Source organism: Malaya genurostris, chromosome 2 (genome assembly GCF_030247185.1).
Source record: "Malaya genurostris strain Urasoe2022 chromosome 2, Malgen_1.1, whole genome shotgun sequence".
Lineage (NCBI taxonomy): Eukaryota > Metazoa > Arthropoda > Insecta > Diptera > Culicidae > Malaya > Malaya genurostris.
Genome location: NC_080571.1, coordinates 232,998,917 through 233,026,267, shown reverse-complemented (window position 1 = coordinate 233,026,267; position 27,351 = coordinate 232,998,917). Strand labels below are relative to the sequence as shown.

The following is a 27,351-nucleotide window of genomic DNA, read 5'->3' as shown; positions in this document are numbered from 1 at the left end:
CCACACCATCACCATGGCCGGCTTTTGAGTTCTGGTGGCCAACCGAAGTTGCAAATTTTCAGCTGACCTCTCTGGCAAGTAAACACGATCATTTTGTTTGTTTACAAACTGCTGGATAACGAATGGTTTCTCATCGGAGAAAACCAAATTCGGCAGTTCACCACTTTCGGCCAAGCGAAGCAACTCTTTAGCTTTTTCGAGTCTAACTTTTTTTTGCGCATCAGTAAGATCTTGCACTTTTTGGAACTTCAATGGCTTTAGTCCAAGCTCATTTTTCAATATTTGCCGAATGGCATATTGCGATATGTTCAGCTCACGAGCCATTTTTCGGCCACTGCGACGCGGATTTCGTTCAATTCGCTTCTTTACTTTTCGAACCATTTCTGCCGATGTTGCTGTTTTTTTTCGTCCACTTCCTTGACGTCGGGCTACGCTACCAGCATCACGGTAACGAGCGATGGTACGAGACACAAAAGATTTATTCACTTTTAAATGCTGGAGGGCTCTAACGATAGCCACTTGTGGTTTTCCAGCCAAATGCAAAGCAATCACACTATCACACTTGAATTCCATCACAAATAACTTTTTTTCTGAAAAATTCCCACCAAAATGCTTTTGTGCGCTTGTAAATAATATAATGAGCTGTCACTAGAATAAATCTGACAGCTGTGGGACGAGCGGTTTAGAAATGACAGCAGTCTGAAGTTGGTTGCAGTTTTTTCATCTCACCTTGTAAATGACGGTGTGCAATTTTAAACACACTTTACCCTATAGTTTCGGAGCTGGATATCATATTTTAAGGGACTATAAGACCTTTCATTTGAGTCTAAGTTTGTGAAAATCGGGAAGAAAAATAAGTTTGTGGCCAGTTTTTACTAGTCGATTTTTCAAATTATTGCATAACTTTTCCATATGAGAAAAGTTAAATATGAGATGTCTAAGAATATGTTCCAATATCTACGATGGTCCCACCTCATACCCCTACAAAGGTGTGAGCAGAACGAGTTATCTAAATGATAATTAATATTTTTGAACATATCTTAACCCGTAAACAAAAGAAAACGATCTGATTATTCTAGCAGGTATAGATTCTTCTTCAAAAGAACGACTGACCACTAAATAACATTCAAATATTTTGGATTTACTATCCAGGGTTAATCAAGAAGATTTCCAACCCAGGAAGATCCTTGATCACATCAGGAATCGAGCCCGATATCGTTACCAGTATCAGACAGTAATTCACCTGGTCCCTCCCGCCGGACCAGTTCATCGCTACAAACATCAGCTACGATGGAGTAACGAGACTGCGGATGAGCAGAGCCAAGCCCAATCTCATCAACAACTGTCGATCCCAATTAGTTTCCCGAATCTATTCCTTAATTTATTGATCAAACCTTGCGATCAAAGTCAAGAGCAAACTTAACACACTGAATGCTAAGGCTCTTCGGCCAGTCCTGTTCGCTTTCCAAATAGTCACTACCTGCTTCGCGCGCGAACTTTTGAACTCCACCAATGTCGTCGCGCGTTTTCTCTAGGCATCGAATTGAAAAAACTTATTCCCCTGTACAATAATGAGTTTTGCGACCTACCTATGCAAATCAGTTCCTCTTTCAATTCGATCACACAAATATCGAGGCAGCATGCCATTTAAAATCTTGAAAATAAACACCATGGTTAAGTAGTAAATTCTCTGTTTCAATGAAAGCCATTTTAATGCGTTCAGTAGAAAATCTGAGGAGGTATATCTACTACATTTTTGAATTAATCGCATGATCTTGTTTTGCAGTCGCTGTAATCTCAAGATTTGTGTGTTATTAGCAAGAAACAGAATGGATGGGCAAAAGTCAATGTGTGGTGAAATGACTGTTTTATACAGTAGAATCTTACTACGGATCGTTAGGTCTTTTCTCAAACGACATAATATACCATACTTTTTGGCAATCTTCTTGATGACGTTATTAATATGAGATTTGAATGTTAACTTTTCATCAATTATGACTCCAAGATACTTCATTTCTCTAACGCGATCAATAGTTTCACCATCAATTTCCACATTGGCGTCATGACCGGTGCTAATAGAAGAAATAACCATATATTTAGTTTCGCGACGTTTAGTTTCAGTTGCTTAAATTATAACCATCGAATCAGCGAACTTAGATCCTCGTTTAAATGTGCAACAGCTTCATTGAAATCCTTAGCCGTAATGAACAGAACAGTATCGTCTGCAAACAAATTTATATCGCAGAAACGTAAGACTCGCTTCATATCATTAATGTACATAATAAATAGAATAGGACCTAACACACTTCCCTGAGGCACACCAAGTGAATTACCAAGGGCTATATATCGTTAAAAACAGTCTTTTGAGATCTACCACATAAATAGTTTTCAAACCATTCATGTGCTATTCCCCCGATGCCAAAACGCCGTAATGTCTGCAACAACAAAGGTCTTCAGAACCAAGAACACAGCAAAAATACTCTCTTTGGCTTCGATTTTCCCTTCCATTTTGCCAATACTAGGTTCAAAGCGGTTTCACAAGAGTGACCCTTACGATATCCCGATTGTTCCGGCATTAGCAAACTGTTAGAGTTCAAATAGTTAATCAGCTGATCTTTAACAACAAGTTCCAGAATTTTTTCCAGCGTGTGCAGTATGTTAATGGGACGGTACTCCTCGGCTCTATCCGTTCCAGTAACCTTGGGGATAGGAACCACCAGAGATTCTTTCCACACTTTTGGCACGTGCCCTGTGTACAACGATTCATTTACCAAATCCAGTAGATCGTGTCCAATAACATGAAAGCAATCCTGTAACACTTTTGAGTTTACATTGTCAATACCAGTCGATTTTCCCAAATTAAAACAAATATTTTTCAATTGTTCAAAAGTGATTGGTTGAAATTCATCAAGTCTATAATAGTTATTCATCGGCTGTGTTATTTCAACAGGTTCACCAATACAATACTTTGATTGATCTGCTGAACACTATTTATGAAATAACTGTTCAACTTTTTAGATATAATTTGTTCTGTGTGTCTTTCTATACCGTCAAGCGTTATGCTTTTCGATGCACTATATGTAGGCTTGATCAACTGTTTGAGAATTTTCCATAACTCTCTACTGTTTTGTTGATTTTGATCGATTCTCCTCTGTATGTATTCATATCTAGTCTTCTTCAGGGCCCGTGAATAAATATTTCGTGCTTGTGTATATCTACTCCAGTGACTATCATTGTTAGTTCTACAGAATCTCTTGTACTGTTTATCCCTCTCCCGCTTTAATCGCAATAGGTCTATTGAGTACCAACTACTCGAGCTGTTCAAACTAACATACTTTTCAGTTACTAATTCATTAGTACACTTTTTCAGTATGTCAGTAAGAATAGATGCCCTGTGATCCAAATTTCCAGTCAACTGTGTACAACCCAAGCTTCTTGATACAAGACGAGATAGGGTTTGCTTTGAATAGCTTTTCCAACACCATAATTTTCACCGTATTTTCCTTATTTCTGGGGCTACTCATTACGAAAATTGCAATTGTCTCATGATCTGAAATCTTGCAATCGGATTCCACATTTGAATAAACACCGTCGAAATTGGAATACACGTGATCCATCAATGTTTTACTGTATCTCGAAATTCTTGTAAATTCATTCACAATTTGCTTCAAATTGAAGAATTCTGCTAACTGTTTCAATTGATTCGAACCTTGCTCACTGAGCCAATCAATATTAAAATCTCTAGTAATAATATTTAGTTTACCAAAATCGACGAAATTCTCCCACCAGTTTTCTAGAATTTCCAGAAACTGGCGGTCGCTTGAACTTGGACTGTGGTAAACAACTCCATAATTTCCCATCTACATGCCTCTTTCAACTGATATACCCAAGAACCAATTATTTCCAACTGCTTCGTTTGATTGAATGCTGAATTTAATTGATTCTCTGGCGTAAATTGCAACTCCACCCGTGTTTCTGGAATGGGACAAACAAAAAGCAACAGTGTAGCCCGGAACACTGAACTGATCGAAAGCTGATATTTTTTAAACTATAAAGGCTTTAGTCAACGGGAATAAGATTGTTGAAATACAGTCATTTTGCGATCTCGTCGAGCTGAGCCGAATAGTACACAGGAAAAAATAATGAAATTTAAACTACCTGTAAATCAATAATACTATGAACAAGGCATCAGTTGAGTAAAAAATCTCAAGATTCCAGTAGAATTATTTTGCTAATTATTTGGAGAGCGATGTAATTGGAGCCATGATCTACGCTGGGATCATTAGAAGTAATATCACATTTTTTAGCAACGACAGATCACTTTATCCTCTGGTGGCCATGATAGAACAGCGATGAGTACATTTACCTTACAAAAAAATCAAACGAGCTGCACTGGAAAGCACGTGCACTATTTCTATGGTTGTTATGGCATCATTTCGTTGACATTCCTACAGGTGGAATGATCCTATCCCTTTTACCGTGCTTCGTTTACGATGGACGGACGTAAATAGTGTAATGTTTATTGTTGTTCCGTACATTTGTTTGGCTTACATATTTCCTTTGCCAAGTAGCAAAGTGAACGAGAGATAGGAACTGACGATGAAATTATTGTGTGCCTTGAAGGGAATTCAAAATGAAGGGGGAACAGAAAAAAGTTGCCAACGAACAATCAAGCATACAGTTTCAGAATAATGGACGCGAAAGAGAGTGGTAGAAGAGTTGGTAGCATAAATTAACCTGCTGGCGGTGGTCGGTCAGTCGGTTGGATCATTAGCAGCGGGCAGCAGTCACTCACTCACTCACTCACTGGAGTTGAGAACAAAGTTCGAAAGCTAGTCGAGTGTGGTGAGTTTCGTTTGCTAGAACTTGGAATTCCACACGATGCAGTTGCTATATTGTTAACTGGCTCGGGCTCAAGAGTATCGAGGGAATGTAGTTCAATCTTGCTTATGGACTGGCATGACCTATAAATATCACTAAGGTTTCACATTAACTCCCCATGAAGGTTATTTGATCCAGTGTTTGCTCATCAACGAACGAACATGATACGGAAAAATGTGCCTGTATAACGTAATGATTATTTCAGTTGGTGGTTTTACGTTACATTTCGTTTCCTTTCCTTGTCTGATAGCCACCATGAATTTAACAACCATCATCTGCGAGTGGTTTCAAGAATTCCTTTTTGGAGTTATTTTCAAGCGTTTTTCTGAACTAGATATGCTCAATTTTTATTTCTTATTATAAATTGGTGCTAATATTTACAGTAACATCCAACGCTGAATAAGTTTTTTTTATTACATTGAATCAAATCCGTTACTTAATAAGAATTAAGCGTGAATCTAATTTCGAATGTTCTAGACTAAATATATATTTGATGCTATAATTATCAGCAATTAGGTAATAATCGAAATTTATTATTATTATTATTGAACTTGATTAAAATAGTTTGGCTGAAAAATTGGCACTACTGACTATAGGGCACTACCGCTGAAGGGAGTATTATCTTGACTTTGATGTTTGACGCTTGATGCTTAACTTCGCCACTTACTTCAGTCCGAAACACATGACCATCCCGAGCATTACTGCTCGGTTTGTAATTTTGGACCACGCTGGCGTCTCCATCGCAGGCTCCAATCCTATTTATTCACTGCACATGTGGTTGAGCATTTTCATAGCCTACCGCATGCTGTCGTCCCGAGTCGATTTCATGCTGATGGTCGTTGCGAGAGGCGGCGGACGAAGCCTTCGGTTGAGTTTACACATTCAGTCTTGCCAGTGTTGTTGAACTCAACCGACGCTTGGTTTCGCGAGAGCTGTACACAACAATGCCGATGACGGCGGTGGGTGTTCGTATGTAGGGAACTGATCGTACGTATGCCGGACTCGTAGAAACGATCGCACGCGCGCGTTCGCTCTGAGAGAAGAAAAAATTAGAAGGTTCGAAGTCGGTGATCAGGAGTGGGAAAACCTATTCTTTGTCCGAGAAGATTGTGAGTGTAGTTTTAAGGGTTCCTGACTGAGCTTGGCTCTGTGGAAAAATGTGTCAGTTTTGTTTTTCTTAGTGTCAGTTGGTGAATTTTAATTTGTTTTCTTCGAACATATCGAACGGTTCGTTGGAAGAGTTCGGATTGAAGTGTCATGAAATATGAAATACTACTATTTAGATTAGGTGTTGCGTGAGCTTATTGCAGTGGCTGATGACAGTGGGGTTCTCGAAGATCTAAAACGAGTGTCTTCTCTTCCTTACCATTTGTTTGAAGCGAAATATTTTTGACGATGGGTAAACCTGTTTTTATTATTTAACGCTAAGAATCAGTGGTATTTCGTACACCGTGCGAATAATATGTGGCCAAAAGAGCATCAGAGTGAGGTGTTGTATTTGAGTGGGTGGACATCTCGAGCCGGTTGATTTCAGGCGACTTTAATATTTCGAATGCCTGGTGCACGATGGCATTAACGAGAAAACGAGAATGTTATGCGACATCTGAAACATTTTTGAAATACGAAACGAGTTCTGGGCTATCATTTATGAACCGATGAAAATAAAATATTGCACCAGAAGAAAATGTGTTCTTCGTTAACATCAAAAATCGAATTTGGCATTTGGAGACACAATTCCCGCCATATGTTGATTTATTATGTTCAACCTTTCTCCTATAAAACCTTAAGAAATCTCTCCAAGACCCTGCTGAGCAGAGCTCAGCTCGATGAGATCGAAAATATTGGTATGAGTGTATTTGTCAAGTATCATTACTTATTTTTCCTAGTAAAGGGCGAATCTATTTATATAAAATTAGATTACGAAGAATGTTTCAATGGTCCAATCGGCTACTATTGAGATTTATTCTGATCTGATCTCTGGTTCCGGAGTTATGAGTTGATGAGTTCGAAAATAGCAATCACTGTTATTATGCTCAAAGTTTTCAAAACAGATCTTTCTTTTGTAGTAGTATGATTTGAAATTCAAACAAAAGGTAAACCATGACAGTGTCTATTAAAGTGTATTCGGATCCTGAAATTATAGTCTGCTAAGTTAGGTTTGCTGTAAGATGTCTATTAGGGAGGGAAAAAATGTTGCCTAAGATCCGCTCCGAGTGGCTTTGAGTGTTTAATTTGGGTGCAAAACTTGAAGATCGATTGATGAAACTATAATTTTGCGCCCGATTTGAGTGATTAATTTAGGTGCAAAACTTGAAGATCGATTGATGAAACTATAATTTTGCGCCCGATTTGAAGTTTTTACAATACAATTCCTCTAGAAGGTACCCAAAGTACATCGTCAGGATGAAAAATTTCGATTGAATGCATGACTTTCTGTTCAAACCGAATTTACAGCTGATTTAAAAAGATTACTACACAATTATATTTGCTACGATCACACTGGATTTAAGGATCCTTTCAGTCCAACATCGAACATGTAACAGTTGGTTTGCGAGATCACCAATGTTCCAGATATACATAAATCCAATAACATAATCTTAAACTCAAACTTTAACTTAAACACATTCTCCAATACATTTTCGAAGATTTAGACGATTCAATTGCCTACTTTGGGGACGGGTATAGCGCGATGGGATAGTCGATGCCTTTCACGCTGCCCACCTGGGTTCGATTCCCAATCCCGCACATAAGGTCAGAAAGTTTTTCTGACCAGAAGAGGCTTAAGGTTAAAATCTCTCTATAATGGAAACAAACAAAAAATTGCCTACTATGTAATCATAATAGATACTGACAGTGCAATTGTTTGGTCGTAGGTGACCCGAGCTTTCCATGGGTGTCTTGTGTCCTGACCGAAAGTCACATGAGAAGATGGTTCGGTTTGTCGATATTGTCTAAAAGTAAACATCACTATATTGTTCTTCGTATCTGTCGTCTTAACCGATGATGATGAGTCTTATGTTAGACAAAACAATTCACGCGTTTTTTAGTAACAATTGCGAAAAATATTAATATTACTGCTTGTAAAACCAACTCTTAAGAAACTGTTGTGAATCGGTTATTTTTTCAATTGACTATACAATACAATACAATCCGGTTATCACTTGACATATATTTCTGCTGTGAAACGTACCGAACAAGAAATTTGTTACACATCATACAAGCAAAGTGCTCTTTTTCAATCGCACAATCGTTGCGAGAATAGTTAAGAAATACACTACCCGAAAAGATGCACATTACTAAATCATAAAACAAGTATATCAACAGTTGATATGTATAACAATTCGTGTTATTTTGAGATATTTAACAAATGAAAACGGTTGAAAATTGAAACCTATGATAACAATATAATAATAAAATCATTTATGACGTTTTATTTTTATTTGCAAGACTCATGATTGAGTGCTTCCGTTGCTTTATATCGAACTATAATGATCAGAATTTCAAAAAACTAAACGAATAAACCAGATTACTAAATAAATTATTTATTTAATAAAAAAAATCATTCAACAATTTCCAAATTCCTGCTTTTGGACTTCTGTAGTTATATCAAATTCAGTAATAATTGTGATACAACCGTTTCAAAATTTGTTATGATTTTGTTCCCTCAAGAGTCTCTTTTGTTATGATTTTTGTTATTTTAACAGCTTACCAGCCAAAAATATTTCAAACTTTGTTAAAAAATATTTCTGAAATAAATTTCTTCAGTTGTGGTAATTCTGTTATCACCATCTGATCGGGTACAAGAACCATGTTTGGAAATAGTGTGAATCATGAAATTGCTTTTGGAAAACTCTACTGACATGGATACAGAAATAGATCTTAATGATCGTTACATAATTGAAGCTAGGAATCAATCAATCTCTCATACTCATACTGAATCCAGTTCTCCTATCATCGACGAGATTCTTTTACGAATCATTCGTTTGAAGAATGTTGCTTGCTAGAGTAACGAACAGGATAAAAGCAAATATTTTTTTAGTTAATTCACTAGAGTTGATCTGCCAAACATAGAAAAGCAATTCGACAGTGTTTGCCACAAATGTTTAATAGCAAAAAATGTCAAACTTTCACTTTCCAATTCATTTAATCAAAACGATTTAATATTATTTCAATGATATTTTCCTAAGGTCCGATTTAATATTATTTACCTGATTTTTTTCCTAAGAGTTGTAAATCTAAGTCGCTATCCGAACGAGCATTCCCGAAATTAACATGGTCTGATCAAGTGAAATATTTAGTTTTATCGTATGTATGATACGAGTAAAAGTCTCTTCTTCAAGGATCACCTAGAACATGGGAATATTATCTGAATAGTCACATAAATGGATATTCAGATCAGCCATGTTTTATATAGTATCAATTTGGTAAAATTGTTGTTCCACCAGGAAATAAAAATGTTTCAAGGAATTCAGATTGAAATTCGGGAAATGATCATGAAGCGTCATCTCTGGTCTTTTCTTGCTATCTTTAATTGAATCATTAGATAGTAAGTTAGTGTATAAGTTCTCTTCATTCATTCCACATGACAAGAAGGGATTTGTGTAAGCATATGACGTCGTGATGGTAATAACCAAAGCATGTAAATAATAGGGCAGAAAAGTCACCACTTATGACTCAACTCCCATTTTTACCCTGAACAATGTAAAGTTAAGTCCGATAAAACAAGATGAAAATTTCAAGAATATAAGTAAAACCAAAAAAGGCGGGTGGGTAATGTCAGAGACATAACTGGATGTCGTGAATACGAAAACAACGGACATGTTCCTAAACACTTCCCAATATGAATTAGTTGATCAATTGTATGAATTATGCAAGCATTTCCCTTTTCCACATTTTTCGCAAAAACAAAGAAGGCTTCATTTGATCTAGATTACTGTGAATTTCACACAGCGATAAGTGCAAAAATCAAATCAAACAGTTCTAGATTTGCACTAAACTGAGGATATTTCCCTTCGATTTGCGAGCAAGAAATCCTAATAGTTCTTTAGAAAACTTTTAGAGCCATTAGAATGGCTGATTTTGTGTAATGCTCTCCACCGTTGCTTTTTCACCTATGCAAATGACGCAGCTGTGACGTAATCGCTCTTGTCGGAAGCGGAACTAGCTTTGCAAACGACACAAAATACATCTGCTCGCAGTGGCGATAGAATCCAAACTGATCCAATTTTTGTTGAGAGGCTTGTTTTTACCTGATTTCGTTTGTAGCTTTTTCACTAATGGGCGGTCCTAACGGCTATAAAAATAGCCGCATATAGAATTTTAATGTCGATTATTTCATTTCGGATTTGCATAATTTATTGAAAGAAACTATTAATATGCTGTAGGGATTCGTTTCTAGCATTTAGAAGGACCAAATTGAGGAACTCACTACGATATTCAACACTTTTCGGAAGATATTTTGTTTTCTTCCTCAGAACGCGTTCTGATTGGCTGGTGTTGACATGGGTCAAGTGAGACAGGTTTTTCAATAGTGTACTATTGAAATACTTCAATGCTGTTGCTATACACGTTTAAGTTGAAAAATTTCGATTCTATTGGTAGTTAGATTATATAAATCCTTTCACAGATCACTGAGCTATGAGCTTTAAAAATACGAGCAAGGCAAACGCGCCTTATAGAGTATCCCCTTTGATACTCGTTTATACCAAACATTTCAGAAAAGTTTAAATTTGAATTATTTGAGATTATGTCACACAACTGAAAATTTTATCATAAAATTGTGATCATATTTCCGATGGGGTGTAGCAAAAATTATGTTGATTCGTTAGATACAACAAGAGATATTCACGATCAAAAACTTATCACTCTCTCAGAGGGTAAATTTTGAAAAGGGGACCTCATAGTAAAGTAAGTCGTATTCACGACAAAAGTTTGTTTGAGCATAAACTAGCATAATGTTTTCAAATCTGGAAAATCCGAACAGAAGTCAATTTCAGTTTCAAGACTGTAAAACCTTTCATCTGAGTCTAAGTTTATGAAAATTAACTTAGTTATCTATAAAAAATGTAGAGTTCCGTTTTTTAATTTTTGACCACTATTCTCGGTACTTTTGGCACCGGGAACTGGTAACCGGTATAACTGAAAACGGCTCGTTTGGCCAGCAACTAACATAACCTAGAAATGGAAATAATTATGTGCCAAATTTAGCAAACAAATCCGTTTTTTTGCATGATCGCTCTAAATGACTGGTTGCAATTTTATACACACTTGCCGGATTCGTACAATTTGGAGTACACGAGCACTTTTCCGGTACTTCCGGAAGCGGGAACGATAGTTCGGTATACTCAAAAGCAATGTATTTGGTCATCAACTAACCGAACATGACTTTAATTATACATTTCGTCTGTGACTTATCAGTGCCATTCAGTTTATGTTGAACTGCTAGCGCGACCTGACGGTTCATCATAACTCGATAGGCAGACGTAAAGTTAACGCTACTTGCAAAACACTTGTGTAATGTCTAAACTGACGTCTCGGACGAAACCAGACCTGCCTAGTTGAAAAATAATAAGGATAGATGAAAGTATTTTGCTCGAGATTTCTGTGTCATATATAGAAATACGATCGTGAAAGTAAAATTTTTATACTTATCGGCCTGTAATTCCGGAACCGGAAGTTATATCCGGATAAACTTCAGTAGGATTCTATGGGATTATAAGACCTTTTTTAACAGAGAAAATCAAGTGCACTTTTTCATTTTTTGTTACATTTTACCCTGTTACCTCCGAACCGGAAGTTCGATCCAAATAAAATTTAATGGCAGTCTATAGGACCAAGAGAACTTTCATTTAAATTTAAGTTCGTGAAAATCGGTCCAGCCATCTCCGAGAAAATCAAGTATTTATTTTTGTAATAAACACACAGACATTTTACGTACTCAACGAACTGAGTCGAGTGGTATATGAAATTCTGTTCAAAAGTCGTTTTGCACAGTGATTGCATAGCTTTTCTTTATGAGAAAGGCAAAAAACGGATGATTTATGAACCTGTACCTGACTTCACTTTAAGCAACATGGCAGCTACTCATCTCATTCAAACTCTTCCTGTCGAATTGAGTAGTGCAAAGCGAACACCGGCAGATCAAAGAGGCGTCACACATGTCAAACTTTGACAGTGCCATATGTTTCGTTTCGTTTCATTTAGTAACGGTTTTATTTTCGCGGAAAATTTCTGGGTACAGTTTTTATTGCATCAGTACAGTTACCGAGCGATTTGTTCGAAATTATTATCTATCACTTTCGCTTTATATTAGACTACCATAACACTGTTAAACCGACTGTAGGACGTCAGAAAGGTTCGGTTAGTGCTTCCGGAAAGATTGAATTACTTATGCGTGGTAAATAATCATAATCGTGTTATAAATCGGAATACTTTCTAGAGGAAGGAACCATAGTGCCGGTTTTCCCGAATAAACACACCATTAGTTGATTCAAGGTGAACATCCCGAATCAAGTTATCGTGTTTTGTATCGTATTCTTTTGTTTAGGGGAGGTGAGAAATTTGTAGGAAATTGAAAGTTGATTGATTGATATAAGGAAATATGACGCATCGAGCCATCTGGACGATCAGTTCTTTAAAGCATCTTCGATTGATTTTTTGTATATTTTAGTAACCGATCCAAACATTGTTCATCATATTGTAAACACAATAAGCTGTTCACAATTGGGGCCGGTGAAATGTACTAATTTGCAGGAATGTGAAATGTGTCACTGTTGGAGTGATGAAATGATCCAGCCAGCATGGCAGAACGCACGCCTACTTCGTGCATCCGCTCGATCTTCGGCCGGTCAAGCGCGCTTAAACGGTGGCAATATAAAGTGCAAGTCGTAAATCCGTTGCTGTGTTCTGTCATGAATTATAAATGGGAGCGCATTCAGAAATACCAGCCTTCTTCCATAGAATAAAGCTGTTTACGTTAGTCACATGCTGTCACATTTAATTGTCTTTAGGTTAATGGGCGTGAATTTCGAGATATTTGCGGGGAAATGTTGCATTTGCTATTTTAAAGAGTTGAGGAAAAGATTTGAAAATCTGAACGCACAAATAAGAGGCTAGCTTTTACTTAAGTAATCTACCATCGGTGCCGGATATCAGCGCATCCATGGTTCACGAGTCTGTTGAGTAGAGTAGAGGGTTTTCCGCTTGGATTACATCAGCGTGGTCACTCCACAGTGTATGAATTTTACTCGGATGAAATCGTTGTTGATTATACAGTTTTTTTTTCAGATCTATAAAAAACGATCAGATGCTGTAAAACCATAGCTAAGGAATTGCTATTCATGCTTATTAACTTGCAAAAAGATTGCTGGAGCGAAAACACATAGTTTTCAACTGGATAACCAACCAAATCGCTTGGTTACATTGAATTGATTTTCAGTTGTTACGCAATGCAAGCGATGCACAGTTGCAATTAAAATTTTACAGAAGCATTGGGAATGTCTTTTAGTCAAAAACAATTTGTTTAAGTGCAATTGCAGCTGAAGAAGAATGAATCTCATATATTAAAAGATTTCATCTGCACCGACTGATGCTTAAGTAGTCAAAAATTTTGTAGACAAATTAACTGCTAGTTATGAACGAATGATCTCGTTTGAAGAAATGGTAATTATTTTTATGAACTCAAGTGCAGATCATTAGCGTTTACTTTTTGAAATAGTATTTTTCTATTATTTCACAAAACCAATTGAATGCTTAGGTTCATTTCGATGTGCGATTTTACCAAACCGAGCTTCAAAACGTGTGTGAAATGTTGATAAGTGCTATTCGCCCTTCATTTTAATGGGTCAATCTTGTGATCATTTACCCTTCGCACTAAAAAAAATATCAGCTCATATTTTTAGTAATTGGAAATGGAAACGTGGTGTCGCTCCCACCCTGCTTTTTCCACCGGGATTATTCTTAAGTAGGTGTCTAATTGATTGAAAAAAACATACTATAAATCTCATAGCGCGTTAATTTTATTTGTGGAAGGCCGAAGAACACGGTTTTGGTTAAATGTTAATGGATTTGGATGTTTGGTTCAGTAAAATTGTTTTTTTTTCCATTTCAAGAATTTCCCGCGGATTTTGGTTAAGTTTTTTTTATTACCAAATTAAAGATTACCACTAATGTTTTTACGCATCGCCTACTATTGAAGATGACTGTTATGAAGTCGAATGTTTTTTGTTTTGTGAAAAACGTATGCGATGACAGCGTTATACATGTAATTACTCATTAATACATGGCAATTTCTCGCATGTTTTTTTTTAATTTTTCGCGAAATAAATGGTTGGAGTAGATCTTACGCTTCAGGATGACCCAGAAATTCTCGATCGGACGCATTTGAGGGACGTCGGGCGTGTTCGCCGACTTGGGTACCACATCGATATTCAGCCGCTTCATTTCCTCCAACGATCGCTTCGAGTAGTGGGCCGACGCCAGGTCTGGCCAGAACACCGCGTCTTCGCTCTTGTGGTATTAACAACGCAAATTCCGGCAGGCATTTCGTATTATAAATCCGGAATCGTGCTTTCTTTTGATGCTCGGATTGTCTAATAGTGCCAAAATGTTGTAGATGCCGGAACGGGCGTATCCGGCGTCTACAAAGTGCCGCACGATGTCCGTTTTCGACGCGACGAAGTGCCGTTCTTTAAACGCGCACACTTCTGAACGGAGTTGCTTCATTGTTATTGCCATCACGGTTAGAGTTTGACTGGTAGAGCCGTAAAATTTTTGTCCGCTGACTCATGGGTTACTATTATTGATGCTGCATGGATAGTTACGCCAGTGCGGGTAAAGGTAAACCTAGAGTGACTATAATCAGAGTGGCGACAGCTGTTCGTTTGGAATGACCGCTCCCAGTTCCAAACGAGCAAAAGACCTGTCAATTCAATGTAAAGCTAATGGAATGTTTTGAATTGTTGCCAAAATTACGGATGAGATGTCGTCACTCTGGTTATAGGCACTCTAGGTAAACCCATGAGAAAATAACATCGAACTAGTTTATTGTTTTTTATTCCTTCGTTCTGGGCAAGGGTATGCACGGTTGATCACTACTGTTGATCTAAGCATAATGAAAGACTTAATATAAAGGCATATAAACCAAATATGCTGGGTATATATTAGTATTGGTTTTATACTAGTATTGGCCTCAGTTTACATGGATCGTGACTGGTGGCTATTCGACCCTTTCGAAAGACACCAATATCCACAGATACAGATAGCCTGCTAAATGAGGTATTTCGATGCTTATGTTGTTGTTTTCTTTGTCTTAAAACGAACATCGACTTCGAATTTTTCTTTTGTAATGGAGTATTTCGATCCCGGCACTTGTTGGTAGTCAGCTGTATTTGTTCAACAGCTCCACGTAGAGCTTTCTAGATCGGGTCTTTCCAACACTTACTGCCATTCATCACGGTTTACAAAGTTTTGAATCTTATATGCGTGTAAAGCAGCTCTTGTCATGCCCTTCTGGACATAGTTTTACAAGAAGCCGTATCTGTTTGGTAACGTGCCACTTGAGCCAATTAGTTCTGATTCCTAAATCCTGTTTGATAACATCGTTTGTTGAAATGTTGAGATAACATGTATTCATGCGTTCTTGAATATTCCTAGGCCTTTTCGGAGCATTTGTGTCGGTTTCAGTTCGCTGTCGGGCACTCATTCTGTTCTCTGGAGTGCAATGGTAGATCCAGGATTCATCCACCGTTAACATTCGACACCGAAAGGTAACCAAGATCTCGCATTCGTATGGCCAAACACGCTTTCGAAATGTGCTCGCGCTCAGATTTTTTCCGAAGTCAACATGCGCGACCCCCAAAGGATGGTTTTTTTCCATCACTAATGTTGAGTGCTCAAAATATAAGCAATTTATTGAAAAATAATGAAACAGTTATTCTATTGTTTATGGAATTTATTGTTCCGTTTTGGTTTCGATGTAATCCCGAACTTTTGGGCACTCTGATGTCTAACCTGAGCTGCAATTTTGTTCCACCATCAGTTCATTTTTATCGCCTCCCTAGTCATTTTCCAACTTTGCTCAGTTTCTGTTTGGCAATTGTCCAGTATTTCCCAATTTGGCGAATTTGAGGGCAGTTTGGGTGGATTGATGTTCTTTTCGAAGAAATCCACTCCGTTGTCTCGATACCTCGATCTTAATAGTGACGGCTAGCCAAATGTGGTCAAAACTTCACAGAATCATTTTGAGCTCTAATTCACGTAGGAATACGTTCTTTCAGGAACTACTTCTTGCACATTTATGAATATATAGTCTTGTTTGCTACGAAAACCTGGGGTTTTGTACGCAGTAGCAAATACCTTGCCAGATCATACCGTCAACATTACCTCGGCTAATGGTTTTATGAATCTTTGGCAGGGGAGCTGTTCATAATCAATCTTCACGTATGTTTCGTCGGCGTTCGTAGGACTTTCGAGCATGTATTTTGGCCACTAGATTCGGTTCAAGTGTCCTGTTTGGGAACTTACTTGCCCGGCAAGTTTTGTTCCACCAGACCACGTCAATTCCAAGCCATTCAATTTCATAATGTAATTATTGTTTGGTTAGGAAAAGAAGGTTTGAGAAAATTGATTGTGTTTTTGTCGCAATTTATGCTATTTCCCATTTTTTCCGGTAATCACTGGAAATATTTACTCTTGTTTGTAAGAGACTATAGATCGTTCGTACATTTCTACCTCTAACCAAAAGACTTTTATCGTCAGAGAATAGAGATTTCCGATAATCAACGTCTAGATCTGGGGTTTATAAAAAAGTTAATTCATGTAATTCTACAATGAGTTGTTTCACAGTACGATTTGCAATTCATTTTCTGTCTGCATATCCATCTCCTCTGTGTGACGAAGAGCAAGTATAATTTCTCCCCTCGCATTGACAACATCAATGAGGCTTCTTCTCTTTTTTACGCATATACACCACTGCTATATAAAGTGTGCACTCATCATGAGAGCGCGGGATTATTTTCTTTCAACTCTAGCATTGGATCACACCAAATTGCCAGAGCAGAGCTCTAAAATTCCCTGAAATGGATGCAGATATTTTTACCGAAGAGTGCGCACTGGTGAGCACTCTGGTGTACGGTTCGCATAAGAGAAGCATAGCGTGGGCAAGCATATTTAGCAAAAGCACAATTTATCATTTAAATTTTATTTTTCATTGCTGCGAAAAAGACCGTCATAGCAAACCCGGCGCTACCTTCTATAAATTTAAAAATTAAATCACAGAAGTGTTTGCTCACTAGCATGCACCAGAGGTCACTTGGGTGTATTTAGGCGAGAGCGCGTGAGAGCGATTCATACGAAGAGACTGTATTTTTCGCTCGCACCAGCTTCTTTAATCACAAGCACACACTCAAATTCTGTCTATTCGACACTGAGAAGAGCTTTCCTTTTTGTGCGATGTTCGTCGGCGGCCTCCCGAGTGTTGAAATGAAACTTACTCGATGGTGTATCACTCTAGTTAAATGGCATCATTATCTGCAAATAAAATTGGTGTTTTATTGCTAGGGAAAAACTTCAGTTCAATGGATATCAATTCTTTCCTGATAAGTATGAGCCTCGATTTGCAACAAAATTCATCATTAACTAATGTGCTAGTTTAAAATTTGTCCCAAACGCCTTCAATCGTCTTGAATAGCTAACCATTTCAAGGAGGTATAAGGTGACTAACTTGAAAGCACGTAACGACTAATCGTCTATTTTAAGCGCCACCAGTCAAAGCGCTCATTGATTCATCATCGGAGCAAAAGAAAAAACAGTCATTGATTCAAAGTCTCAACGCTCAGTGACTGAACGGAACAATCTATTTTAATCCACCCAGTGGTGTAATGATGCCTTTCTCATATTATTCATTTTCTACTATATATTACAGCAGACATTCCAATTTAAAAAAGGTTTAGAAAAGAGTTTTGAAGATTTCTGTTGCACACTACTATTACATCGATATACTACATTCGAAATTAAGTTTGTGAAAACCTATTCAATTGTCGGTACTTCCGGAAAGCTGAATATCGGCAAAGTGACATTCGGTTCATTTAACCATACACTACAAATCTGACCTACAAAAAATGTACCGGTAGTTGGAATTGGTTAAAACTTAGCAAATCATTTTCGGATCTAGCAGAGGTTTATTTGGTTACAAACTCTCATGGTCTTCAAACTAGAGAAATTCACTATCCAATAAAAAGAGATAGATTATGAAAAAAATGTTCTTGAAATTTACATTTTTACGATAAGCACGCTAGCTCCGGAACCAGGAGTTTGATTCGAATGAAAATTGGTATATTATCATTGCAATCTAAGATGGTGAAAATCGGTTCAGCCATCTCCTAGAAAAGTGAGTAACATTATTTACACACTTTTGATGCATATAACTCTATAATTCCGGAACCGGAAGTCAGATCCAAAAGAAATTCAGGAACCTTGTATGGGACTATGAGACTTTTCATTGAAATCTTAATTTGTGAAAATCGGTTCAGTCTTCTTCGAGAAAAGTGAGTGACATTATTTTCACATTTTTGGTGCATATCACCCTGTAATTCCGGAACCGGAAGTCAGATCCAAACGAAACTCAGGAACATTGTATGGGACTATGAGACCTTTCATTTGAATCTAAGTTTTTGAAAAGCGGCTCAGCCATATCCGAGAAAAGTGAGCGACAGTATTTGTCACACACACATACACATATACGCACAGACATTTGCTCAGTTCGTCGAGTTGCATCGAATGGTATATTACATTCTGCCCTCGGATTAAAAGTCGGATTTGACAGTTTTTGTTTAGCATTCCTTTATGAGAAAGGCAAAAACAAATTGAAAAGTCAAATTAATGAAAACTCACAGAAAAAATGATTTTTTGGAACAAAAGATACGACCAGAGACTGGACTCGAACCGGCGTTCCACTTCTGTCTCTGTGCGTAATCTTTTTGTGAGTTTTCGTTTATTTGACTTTTTAATCTATTTTCTCGCTCAGACTTTGCAAATAACTGAACTTAGCCATGACGATTTTACGTCAAACCAATTATAATTCGGAAATCGTCTTAATACTATTAGTCAATAGACACTTAGTTAGTCACGGTCCAATGTTCGAGATTTAAATCTTGTTTAATATGTCTATCTATGACTATTGAAAAACATTGTGGTATTGAAGATGGAAGTGATAAATACCAGCTGAGTAAGCAAATTTGTTCGACATGTAAGACAAATTAATTCGTATCGAACATAATATTTTAAGTTTTCTAGCCGCGGGTTTCGTTTCCCTCTCTGTCTCAGATTGACGATGTTATGAGCCGTAAATTTGATTTTTATTTTGTCTCTAGATGATAAAACACCAAGGCAGCGCTGTTTCAAAATATGTCATCTATTTTAGCGAGTAAGGCTAGGGGAAAGATGACACAGTTGGACACAATGAAAAAGTGTGTAATTAGTAGCCGATTACAATTAAGTGGTTATAGATTGTACAATAAATGTTAACTACGATAAAAAAAAAACAATTGCGTCGTAGCATGATAGAAAATACCGCCAATATTTTGTGGCTAGTTTTTGGAGGTGGAATTGAAGGAGGTAAAACTGCAGTATCTGCAGACATGCTATATGAAATATAATTTTATGCTTTAATAAAAGACGAGGTAATCATGTTGCAACAAAGAATTTTATTAAATATCACGCAAGCAATAAACTTTCGTCGAGTTTCGGTTGTTTTGTCAAGCTTCGCTTAGTGTGTAGAACCACTATATGACAAACTGCCAACAGGTGATCAGAAACAAAACAAGATTTCTTCTACTGTAACACTGTTATACCTTCTCCCCTACCTTTCCGAAGGATGCCATATGTGTATGATAAATTTTGTTTGTGACAAGAGAAGCAAATATTCAGATTTGTATACAATAATGTTTTGTCGTTAGTAATTGGAACAAATGTTTACCTTCAGAAAGTGAAGTTTAATACAACGTGTAATTTGTAGAACTAAGGTGGTATATTTGTGAACATGTTTTGTTCTGGTCAACGACCACTTATAACCTGAATCAATACTGAATAGAACTGACAATCGTTGCATTCACCTGTGGTAATTCGTGTCTACTGGTGTCTGAAAATCCTTAGCTATCTTATGAGACACGTAAGTCAATAAGTAATATTCAGCATTGAGATCGTTTTGAAACTTTTATATTTCCCATAAATAACTATAAAATCATAAAATGTTCATCCGATTACCTTTTACGAGTTTGAAATGAGATAAATGAGATTGCGAAGAACATGGGAGGTACTAAAACAGATTGACGTGAACCGGGTGGATTCCTCTAATGGAACAACGAAAATCTGGCAGCATTTAATGAATACATTTATCTGGAACTCTATTTATAATATCTCCTCTTCAGAATCAACCAAAGCTATTTAATTACTTTCGTAAGTGGAAGTGATGAAGAAAAATTAGACTAACTAACTAGTATCCATCATATGCAGAGCAGCTGCTTATACTGAAGCGTAACGGAATCATTTAGCATGGATAAGTGGTTATTTGAGTGGTTTGCTATTATAGATTGTACTAGAGCAGATCAACAGTTATTTCCTTCAATAATTTATGAGATGGATGAACTGCAATTCTTTCACTAATTTTGATAGCTACCGTAAGGATAGAGCTCGATTAAATATAGTCCATTGTAGCGTCATGTCGTCTACGATCCATCTTCCACAAAGATCTTCTAAAATATCCAAAATAATCACTTTATGGTTTATTATTCCGTTAACATGTTTATTTGATGCGTTCTACATCCATAAAACGAAGAAAGGCAATTTTTCACAAATCTGACAGGTTTTCAATCATCGGCTCTGGTTGTCCCAGTGCCGAACGATTTAACGTCTTAATTTCCGTCCGACCTTTTGGTTGTGGGTTGATATAGTTAACGTGTTAACGGGTGCTGTCCGTAGCCGACGATTTCGCATCGTCCACCTTCGCGGCCGTGTCGAAAAGCATGAACACTCGCGGAACTGCCAAACCATAAAACCAACACAACCGTGACGTGGTTCCCGGTCGCCACATTGGCGCCACCCGCTCATCCCTGCGGACCCCGACCGAGAGGATCGTTCCGTTTCGTAAGATAGCCAGCATCGGATGTACACTCGGGAAAGCGTGGTTTTCCACCCGAGACCGTCCGTGGCGAAAAATGTGACGCATCATCAACGCGCTCAGTCAGTGTTCCGACTTTCCTCGGGGCGGTTCGGGTGGTATGGGGTCTACTATCGTAGACGTTGGGCGTGATTTTTCATTTTCGTTTCGACCGGTCTGTCGGTCGGTTGGTTGGCAGTGGAACTCCGAGCACACGCACTGTGCGATACGGTAAACAATCGGCCGGCTTTGGTTGGACGGTGGTTTTTCGTCATATTCTCACGGTTTCGGTTGACTTTTTCTCGAGAAGACACTCGACGTGGCGGATACTTACTTCTCGCGTGAACCTCGAACGGTAACAAGCCAGGTTTGCTAATAGTTTTGCCGCCACCGTGGTACAAGCGGAAGTGACTTATTCAAGATGTGGCGCTTAATTTTTTGATATTGTTTTCTGGCACATTCTTTGGACAGACGGAAAGTTTGTGATTCTGTGATATGTATTTTTAGACATAATTTTCTTCGGTTTCATCTGGTTTTTTTGTTTTTGATGTGCGATTGATGAGTGTGGGTTTTGTTTTATTATGAAGGTAACCGAAATCGTTTAGTCGAAACACTCGGGTGTTCGGTTTCGAAGTGATTTCATGTTTAGTTCTTTCGTTTCGTGAGACACATGGGAAGGTTTATGTGAATTTGAGTGATTTTAGTTTGTTTTCGTTACCAGTTACAGCAGTGTCATGAGATTATTGGTTGTAAATTGAGCTTTATTTGTTGAATGTTTTATCGAGTGTGTGCAAGTGGAAATTGACGCGATCCGACGAAATTTGATCCAGTGCAACATTTCTTCCATTTTACACATGTGCTAACATATTGTGGCGAAAAATGATCTTCTAACGATCAACTGAATTCGGATGAACGAATCTTCTACGAAAAACTATGGTTCGTTTCGGAAAGAAAGAGGCTGCTGAAAGGCGTCAACTTTTGGCCAGCATGAATTCGATGCAGTACAACAGCTCAAAGCAGATCGATAATGGTAAGTCTAAAATATTTTTTACGGAAAACACTGGTGTCAGATTATTTCAATATCCAAGCAGCTACGTTACACTCTTTTATATTTATTTTTTCTCAATAATTAATCTAATATGAATTTATAAGTAATCAAAAATTTCCTTTTATGTGTATATTTTATCTAGCCAATCTTGAGTAACATATCAATAATAAAAAGAAAATGTATTATTTAACTTACCTACTTACTCAAGCAGTAAGCTGCTGTTAAATGATAAGAAAAGATTTTTTTATCATGCACGTGTTCTACTGAGGTTCTCTCAACAATTCCTTAAATTAAAAATCTTTTTCACAGGCTTCAACTTAAAAAAATAGTAGTAATGAAATTGAAACTCGAAAGTAGTTTTTATGGAATGAAAAAATGTTTCATGTCTATTGCGAAATGGGAAAATGGGAAAGACTTCCTTGCGCACGCAAAGAATTCAACAGTTGAGCGATTCCAGAAATCGGCAAAAACTGATCGAGCTTCGGATAAAATTTGGCACAACTCCGGCATTTTTCAACCGATCTTGAGAAATTAGTCAGATTTTAACACGTCATGGATCGATTTACGTCATTGAAAACAATAGTTCAACTGTGAAAAACGTGCGTACGTGAAATATAGGAGACGTTCCGCTAAGACAATTCGTACTATGGCGAAAAATGTAATGTCAGTAAACCGAAGATTATTGAAGAACTGATAGATAATATTATAAGCAGTGTATCGATAAGTAGTTAGCAACATTCAAACAGTTATTACTCTGAAATGGCTGAATTTTTTGCAGCATGTTTTGCGGTGACATGTTTGTTTACATGTCAATAACAGCTGCGCAATCGATTAGTTTCGGTACGGTTTATTGTGTCAATGGTGAGTCGAATTGATCCGGAAACGCGAAAGAAAATTCTGCACACTTGGTGCTCAGAAAGTGGTGTCACGTACAACGAAATTGCAAAACGGGTAAAAGTTCGGAACTGCCTGAAAACATACAAGAAACAGAAGATGCCGAAAAAGTCCCTGGTACAGCAAGTTCAGGCCAAAACAAGAGCGCGAAAACTGTATAACCGGATTCTACAGAATAAAGACGGATGCATCCTGATCGACGACGAAACCTACGTCAAGGAAGACTCTCGAGCGCTGCCCGGACCGCAATCGGTGTACCAGGACCTGGACGACGCTGACACCACGGTGGCGATGGAAAAGTTTGGGCAGAAGGTGTTGGTCTGGCAAGCAATTTATATCTGTGGTTTGCGGTCGTCGATTTTATTTACGAAGGGCACAATTAACGCCAAGGTGTACGAAGAAGAATGTTTGAAGAAGAGAATGCTGCCAGTGCACAGAATGCATAAGGCTACTCCTCTCTTCTGGCCGGATTTGGCTTCAGTCCACTACACCAACTCCGTTCTACAGTGGTTGTCAAAAAATAATGTACAATTCGTGGAAAAGGACATCAGCCCACCGAACTGCCCGGATCATCGGCCAATTGAAAGGTATTGGGCAATTGTCAAGCGGCACTTTCGGAAGGAAGGTACAGTGTCCCAAAACATGCAGGAGTTCAAAAAAAAAAAAACTGGACAGCTGCCACCAGGAAAGTCACAAAAGTAACTGTGCAGAATTTAATGAAGAATGTCAAGTCCAAAGTGCGAGCGTTTCACAGAAACTAGGATTTTCTTCAATATAATCAGTGAAATGCATAAAAATGTAATTTTTCTACAATATATCGAAAACTGATGTCAAAATATGTTTTTTTCGCTTTTTTATTCAATAATCAATGTTGCTAACTACTTTTCAATATACTCCTTAGGGGTAATTGCTGCTGTTACGCTCGAAATGTTGTCAAATACACCGCCAAAATGTCCCCTTAATGCTTTTAGTGTGTGTTCGAAATCCTTGAAAAAAAAACACGTCCCTAATTTTATTTGTAATATTGAAATAAACTTTGACTTAACTTTTATTAGTATTTTTTCAAAAACAAAACCCCTTCTATTGGTGCGATAATGCTTTTCTCTTGGCATTTAATCAACGATTTACTTTTCGTTGTTTGTTACTTTGGGAGGATTTTACAGCTACAAAATGGCGGATTTTTTCGTGAAAAATCGTAGTTTTCGCTTTGAACAACCACCAAAAATTAAAAAAATTAAAATAAAAACAAACAAAAACGTTGGGGTCTAGAAAAACTTCTACTCTAACTTTACTGCTTTAATTTGTTCACTTCTGATTAGTCTGCGCTGAGATGCAGTGGACACCGCAAATCATGATTATTAAGAAGTGTCCTCAAAAACACCTCTTCACCGACTTATTTCTCAATATTTTTTCACGAAAAAATGTCAAAATGTTGTTAGAATGATGCTTTGTAACATGCAAAACATTTGGATTTATTTTGTTGAATGATAGTTCTAAAAAAATTGCAAAAAATGATTATTTTTTCCACCATTTAGACCCTATCCTCCCTTAAATAGTCTCATTACAACATTCGTAAGATTCTATGCTTGGTTATATGTATTATCAAATAAATTAATAGTAGGTTTACATCTCTCGAACCGGAAATATTCGTCATTACCCTTCCAAATTTGACTAACATTTTTAGCTTTCAAATAAGTTTATCGAAATTCGATGAGTCATCTTCTAGAAAATTCAGCCGATGAACAGAGTGCGTTTAGTCGGTTACGTCACTTATAATGTTGGTTTCAAAACTTCATCCACAATTCAATAGAAGCTTTCAAACGAGCCTAGGCTTGTTAAAACCGGTTCTGCCTTCTCTGAGAAAATTAAGCTGTAAAAATCAAAGTGTTTTGTCGCTTATGTCACTTATACCATTACATCTTCGGAACTAGAATTCAAAGCCATTTGACCTCCGAACTCGATCAATGGCCCAACAGTGAATTTCAAACGAGCCTAAGTTTGTTGAGCTCGGTTGAACTATTTCTGAGATTATTAAGCTGTAATAAACAACGTGTTTTGTCGGTTACGTGTCTTATACCATCATATCTTCAGAACCAGAAGTCACAGCCATTTGATTCCCTTTCAAACGAGCTTAAGTTTGTTAAAATCGGTTCAGCCATCGCAGAGAAAATTGAAAGGTGTAAATATCTTCGAAAAGTGCACGCAAATACATACACACACAGACATTTTCCGATTTCTTCGAACTGGGCCGAATGGTATATAACACTATAGGTCTCCAAGGCTCCGTTCGAAAGTCGATGTTCTCTAGAAATTCTAATACCTTTCCATTGAGAAAGGCAAAAAGTTATAGCTTAAACAATTTGAATGCCTTTGTACAACTTTAATTTTTTTCATGAAAATAATCTTATTCGGTTCTAATTCTTGAAAGAGCGTTAATTTTTTTTTCATTGTACTATTTTCTTAGAATGTTGAACATAATTTCTTACAGCTTCGTCTTGGACACCATTTGTGTGCCAGTAACAGCTTCCGAGTATCTGGATTTCAAGAAAGTACATGCAAAATTTTATTCGCGTTTCTAAAATATTTGTCTTGAGTTGAATCGGCTTCTCTATTCGAGCAATATTATTGGTTTGCTATAGTGAAGGCGTGTGCGAAGGTTTATCCAAACCGGAGAGTATCGATCCTTTTCTGATGTTATTTTCTGGGAATCGCTCAGTTGAGACCTCGACGATACTCAACGCATGCCCAAATGAAATCATCATCGTGATAACCTTCGCCTGAATCACAATATGAGTCTGGACATCACTGTGTGTGTTTAAGCTATCCTAGTGTGTTTAACCTATTCATACTGTGTGTGTGTTTAACCTATCCCAAACCTCACTATGTGGCAGCGATTAATAATAGATGAACCCCCCCCTCGATTCAATGTTTGCACCAAATGGATTCAAACATTACAGACCTTCAATCTAGTGCAAATGGCAAACAATCCATGCGTATTTAGTTTATATTCCTCAGTTCTGTATAAACAAGTAACATTTTCCGATCTTAGCAATACTCAACTTTGTATTCAATGTCCTTTTTCGTACCAATCGTATTTAAACCAGCAGTCTTCGGAACTATTTTTCAATAGTCGGTCCTACACTACCGGTCAAAAGTTTGGGTCCACTTTACAAATTGATAAAACGTTGAAAATTCCATGCTTTTTTCTGTTTTGGCTCTTTCGTTGTAACTTTCTCCTTACTGTATTTTTAGAAAAATTGCAATTTGAAAACAATTTTACATGTTGAATAACCTTCTTCATGTAGTGCCACAATGACTGCTCGTGTCTCTACACTTAGCTCTGCTTTTCGACCGATTTCTCTACTAATGAAACATGAAATATATAGTTTTACTTCCATTTTTATAATGAGATGATATTTTTCGGATTACTACGTTTTTCTTAAAAAAAATAATATGACCCTTATGATTTTAAATGTGAAATATGTTCTATTCACCTTTTTGCAAAGAAAAGGATGTAGCGTGTACTAGACGCATCGATAAAATACAATAAGTCCGAACACGTTTACTTTCGATCTACGCGTCTTGCAAGGCTAGCCACTCCACTTTGATCAGTAGCAAGACTCACTTACTTGACAAAATCCACTGAGTAGTCGACGAAATTTGTTAGAACTAAAAAATAAAGCGAGTAGACCCAAACTTTTGACCGGTAGTGTACTTAAAATACTATTAATAACAACTGAAATATTATTTATACACAAACAGCTTCTCTCACTCATAACACGTATTTTGCTTCATGCGACGAGTTATTTATGGATCAAACAAAAAATGATCAATGAGTAATGCAAGGAATATTATAGCCGGTTTTATGAAAACAAATGTCTGGATAAATTAAAACCACTTTAAAACCACATTAAAGGGTTAAAATACACTTCAGCAATAGGACGTCAACCCGAAATACTTTATCTATTAAATAATTTTTGCATTTCAAATGAGTTATTACATACAAACCAATTCGCAACCTCTCATTCTGCTACTAACGCAACTTGCCGACGTCGTTCTATTGACCAAATGTCATCGTAGGTGCACGGGGAGGTATGAGATAGGGATTTGGGAGCATGAGTTGTATCACCTTTTAACGAATATGTACCCTGAGTTTTTCATTACTTTAGAAATAATTGAGTGCAACCATCGATTGGTAAGTATCTAAGGATGGGAATGATCATCCTTAGATACTTACCAATTGGCAAGAGTCCTTTGGTCGTTTATAAATTTTGCTCTCAAAAGCATGGCACATGGCAGAATTGTCTGTTCTCTGAGAATGAAATGATGGTTCAAAGCTACTGTGCTTAAACCATTGAAGAAATTGTTGAATATA

General features: G+C 37.3%; 1 protein-coding gene across 7 annotated transcripts in view; it reads left to right on the top strand.

The window, feature by feature from the left end:
• Window positions 1–27,351, top strand: part of LOC131428131 (protein PALS2) — a 109,620-nt gene that overhangs the window by 8,380 nt on the left and 73,889 nt on the right. The window contains exons 1-2 of one of the 7 annotated variants that reach the window (XM_058591819.1): window positions 5,784–5,990; window positions 21,756–22,064. The exons of 4 other annotated variants lie outside the window; for them this stretch is intronic. In XM_058591819.1, coding sequence (XP_058447802.1) covers window positions 21,968–22,064 — 97 coding nt within the window. In that variant the 5' untranslated portion in view covers window positions 5,784–5,990; window positions 21,756–21,967. Of the gene's footprint in view, window positions 1–5,783; window positions 5,991–21,120; window positions 21,390–21,755; window positions 22,065–27,351 lie in introns of those variants that run through there. 2 more of the 7 variants (XM_058591821.1, XM_058591820.1) reach the window with 2 other exon arrangements.